Source organism: Procambarus clarkii, chromosome 85 (genome assembly GCF_040958095.1).
Source record: "Procambarus clarkii isolate CNS0578487 chromosome 85, FALCON_Pclarkii_2.0, whole genome shotgun sequence".
Taxonomy (NCBI): domain Eukaryota; kingdom Metazoa; phylum Arthropoda; class Malacostraca; order Decapoda; family Cambaridae; genus Procambarus; species Procambarus clarkii.
The window spans coordinates 2,775,053-2,780,375 of NC_091234.1; the positions used below are offsets into that span (position 1 = coordinate 2,775,053).

At 38.3% G+C, this 5,323-nt stretch overlaps 1 protein-coding gene across 1 annotated transcript; it reads right to left on the bottom strand.

The window, feature by feature from the left end:
* Positions 1–3,479: 3,479 nt before the first annotated feature.
* Positions 3,480–4,307, bottom strand: LOC138358636 (uncharacterized). Its single transcript, XM_069316701.1, has one exon. The coding sequence runs from the start codon at positions 4,305–4,307 to the stop codon at positions 3,480–3,482; it is 828 nt and encodes a 275-aa protein (XP_069172802.1).
* Between the last annotated feature and the right edge of the window lie 1,016 nt (positions 4,308–5,323).

Genomic DNA, 5,323 nt, shown 5'->3' on the forward strand with positions numbered 1-5,323 from the left:
ATGAAAAAATAAACAAATGAACTATACTCATGAAATGAACGGTATGGTAAACAACAATGCTCAATTCCAATGCAATGTCACACAAAATAATTAAATCAAAATGAAAATAAATTGAAATCTATGATAATTCAATTTATCAATGAAATTGGAAACATTGAAATGGAATCGAAACATATTTAGTATAGCGTAAGTTGTTCTTACGTGCAACAGATGGCGCTGTTTTTTTTAAATCATGTTTTTACCTGTCACAGGTGTGGCATCTATACTTACACTAATGAAATGAACGGTATGATAAACAACACAGCTCTGTTCCAACACAAAGTCACAAAAAATAATTAAATCAAAATGAAAATATATCAACATGTATGAAAATTAAATTTGTCAATGCAATCAAAAACATTGAAATGGAATTGTACCATACCTAGTATAGAGTGTGTGGCTCTTAAGTGCAATAGATGGCACTGTTTCTTAAAAAAAAATATGTTTTTATCTGTCACAGGTGTAGCATCTATACATATACTTACGAAATGAATAATATGGTAAACAACACAGCTTAATTCCAAAACAATGTCACTCAAAATAATTCCATTATAATTTAAATAAATCAAATTCTATGAACATTAATAACATATTTAGTATAGCATGTGTGTTGCTATTACGTGCAACAGATGGAGCTGTTTTTGAAAAAAAACATGTTTTTACCTGTCACAGGTGTGGCATCTATATAGTAGGTATATAAAAACATGCGCATATTCGAATGGAACATTGTGTCAGAATTTCAAAGCAATAAGTGAAGAAGTCTGGGAGATCACAGCATGTGTTGCTCTTACATCAAACAGATGAGACTGTTTTTTAAAAAAGCATGTTTTTTTTCTGTCACTGGTGAGGCATGTGTATAGGTGGTATATAAAAACATTCACCTTTTGGAATGCAACGTCGTGTCAAAATTCAAAGCAATTGGAAAAGAGGTTTCGAAGATTTCTCCATGAAAAACACATGAAAAGTACCGTTTAAAAAAAAAGTTTTTTCTGTCACAAATGTAACATCAATATATGTATATAAAAAATAAAAACCCGCTCGGATGCGAATGGAACATTGTGTGAAAATTTCAAAGCAATCGATGAAGAACTTTCGGAGATTAGCGATGTTGAACAAACGAACATTTCCATTTTTATTTATATAGATATAAATAAAAATGAAAATGTTCGTTTGTGCATAACCCCTAATCTCCGAAAGTTCTTCACCGATTGCTTTGAAATTTTCACACAACGTTTCATTCGCATCCGGCCAGGTTTTTATATACATACTATATTGATGTCACGTCTGTGACGATAAAAAACATGCTTTTTCTGAAAACTGAGTTTTTTATGTGAGGGAAATCCTCGAAACCTCTTTACTGATTGCTTTGAAATTTTGACACAACATTGTATTCAAGTAGGCGAGTCTTTTTATTTATCTACTATATACATGCCTCACCTGAGACAGGAAAAAATTGGCTTTTTTTGAAAAACAGTGCCATCCGTTGGACGAAAGAGTAACACACTCTGTAATCTCCGAAAGTTCTTCACCGATTGCTTTGAAATTTTGACACAACGTTGCATTCGAGTAGGCGCGTCGTTTTATATACCTACTATATAGATGCCACCCCTGTGACAGGTAAAAACATGTGTTTTTGGCAAAACAGCCTCCATCTGTTGCACATAATAGCAACATGCACACTATACTAAATATGCCACGAATTCCATTTCATTGTTTCTGATTGCATTGATAAATTTTATTTTCATAGATTTTTATTATTTTATTTTTTATTTTATTTTTTTGTGTGACATTGTGTTGAATTGAGCTGTGTTGTTTACCATACCGTTCATTTCGTAAGTATAAGTATAGATTCCACACCTGTGACAAGTAAAACTATGCTTTTCTTGAAAAACAGCGCCATCTGTTGCATGTATGAGCAACACACACATGCTATATCAAATATGTTCCAATTTCATTTCAGTGTGTCTGCATTGATAAATTGAATTTTCATAGATTTTGATTTATTTTCATTTTGATTTTATTATTTTGTGTGAATTCCCTTGGAATTGAGTTGTGTTGTTTACCATACCGTTCATTTCGTGAGTATAGTTTATTTTTTTATTGTTTCATATTTTCATTTAATTTTTTAACTGTTTTCTTATATTTCAGTGATGGGAACATCAGCTCACTTGATGTTCCCAATTTTCTGATGGGAACATCAGACCATTTGGGAAGGCATCGGATGAGGGAGTGGGGAATGGTGGGGATGATGAGGGGATGGAAGTGAGAGATGGTGGGGAAGACGAGGGGACAAGGAAGGGGGTAATGGTGAGGAACGACTATGAGACGGGGGAGTTTGGGATGGTGGGGAGGACAAAGGGACAGGGGAGTGGGGAGGACTGGGGAACAGGGAAGGTTGCTGTGGCTCAGTGGCTGCTAGTAAAGTTATAAATTTTATGCTTGGCCACGTACTAGCTATCGTGAATGTCTCTGCTGGGCGAGGGCTAACGCAAATCTGATTATGGCGTGTGGCCCTCTGCTGTCCTTCGGGAGAGCACACAAGGAGCACCTTGTTCTGAGAGGTTCTGAGTAGACATAACAAGATGGCGCCCACCAAACCCTGGGCGTCCAACTCCGCTTAGCACGCTATCATCGTCGTCCTCAACAATCTGCTTGAAGAACTTCTTGGTTGTGTACCTAACTAACATTTATGTATAGGATTATTTACCTATGGTGGCTGTAAACAAACTCTGAGACATCCATAACCCTGTCTCAGACATGCATGAATATAGAGTACATTGCATAAATATAATTTCAAAATTAAGTTATCCATGGAGCATCATGACTAAATAGTTAAACGTCTGAGCGTACTGGATGCAGTAGGTCCATCTGAAGGTAGAGGCAGTGGACCAGAAGTTGTGTGCACGGATCAAGATGCACACCCACAGTGTTACCTGTTAAGCAGATTATATTCGGTATACGCTGATAAAGGCACGATATAGTACATAGTATAAGTTACGTTCTACTAAAATATGGAGTGCAGGGACGCGGCAAAAACACCAGGACCTTAACAGTGAATGTAAGAGAAGTCATAAGATTGAAACTATGAATTAAGGTGAGCTATGTAGGTATCATATTATATACATTTGAGACAAAGGAAAAAGAACAGATGTATAAAATCCACTGAGAAAGGCATTAATCAGTTTAACTTTCTCAGCAAATCTCAACGGATATGCTGCGGGAATGGTACATAAAAGTGTCTAACATATACTATGGTTGGGTACTCAATCAGGACGAGCTCTCTTGTAAAAAAATTAACTACTAGAACAAGTGGAAAAAGGGTAGAAGTTAGTAGGCATAAACGGGTTACTTAGTTTATAATAGGGTAAGCATTACCCTTACAGCTAGACATAAAAACTGAATGTTAGGGGCTAGTTCTTCACGAATATAGTCATCTTCTGCTACATACTGACAGTCAGGAAGTGGGGAGCTGATATAACGCATCCATTGTCCTGTATAGACTGGAACACCACATCACACAAGCATGTATCATCCGACTGTTGTTGGTGTACAGTCAAAATAACTGGTCTGGACCGAAAGTTGTAAGTATGAGTACCAGGTGATGCGGTACCATTGTTAATGTCTTCGACCAGAGTGGGTGTCACGGTGGTAGGGTCAGTCATTACGTGGTCATTGACAGGTACTGGGCTGTCTTGGTCAACAGTCAGTCGGGCTAATTTCATGTGACTGAGATCTTCATTTACATGTTCACCCGTAGCAAGGTTTTCCAGCTTGTACTTGTTACCTGTGATATGCTCAAGAACTCTGTAAGATCCAAGAAACTTCTCAGTCAGCTTGTACTTGGGACCATCTCTTCGCTGGTTGAGGATCATTACTGAAGATCCAGGTACTATTTTTGTAGGTTTAGCATGAGCGTTTTGTAACCTAGTGAAATCGTTAGTAGCTTTAGATAGGTGTTCCTTGACTCTCAGGAATACCAATTGAGTGTCTCTTTGTTTGACTTTGCCATAATCATCATAGTTGTAAAGTGACACAGGCGGTGAGGATATGAGAGCATTAGGGAATCTCATGTCTGTCCGATAAAGCCAAGAGTGAGGTGTATTTCCTATTGAGGAGTTGACAGAGGAGTTTATCGAGCTTTGGACGATTGGCATAAGTTCATTCCATTTGTGACTGTCCCGATTGACTGTTACTCTGAGTGCATTATTGACTGTTAATTTCTTATTTGTTCTTTCAGCAAGACAATTGCTAGTTGGTTGATAAGGCATTATATTGCACTTTTTATTTTTGTACAGTTTAGCCAGTTGTTCCATAACAGAATTGTTGAATTCCGGGCCGTTGTCAGTACAGTATACTGACAACGGCCGAGAGTCCACCTAGAGTTATACCGAGAGTATAACCCTAGGTGGACCATACATGCAAATTATGTTATTATGAAATGAATTTTGCAGTTTTGTTTGGAATCGGAACCAATTCACCGTATCTCTAGAAGTTATCCACCGCAACTAGAAGATGTTTATTACCTTTTAAAATTTCAGCAAAGTTCGTTAGCAAGTCCATAGAAACACGGTCGCAAGGTGCATTAGTCGTAGGGTAAGTCTGAATTGGGTTCAGGCCAGCAACATGGGTTCTGTTAGCTAGGCAGGTTAGACATTGATCCACGTGATGTTCAATCTGTTTCGCAATTTTGGGCCAGTAGTACTCGAGGCAAGCCAGCTTTATGGTGCAGTCCTTGCCAGGATGTGCACTGTGCGGGGCGTCATGGACAAGTTTCAACACGGTAGGTACAATCGTCTCAGGAATAACAGGTTGATGTATCATTCTGGCAGGAGAGCCAAGCATAACTTTCATGTGAAGTACGTGGTTTATGAGTACTAGTTCCTTGAACGGCATAGGAGACTTGACTGTAAGAGTCGTTTTCGGGTTCATTATAATAAACTTATTCGCTCATACTCGGTGTCCACATTGGGTCTTGTTGTTGTGCTATTTCTAAATCTTGCAAATCTATCGAAGGGTATTCTACCTGAACAGGAGCGACGTAGTGGGAGAGGGAATCGGCAACTACATTATGTCTGCCAGGTAAGTTTCCAAACGTGGGTAAGAACTCTTGTATCGTGAGCGACCAACGGGCAAACTTACCTATTGGGTTCTTTTTTTTTCGTCAGTACATGGACAGGGTAGTTGTAGATGATGTCTCTGAAATGTTTGAGAGCCCACACTACAGCTAAAGCTTCTCGTTCTGTTGTCGAGTAATTCTTTTCTGCTTTGGAGAGAACTCGGCTTG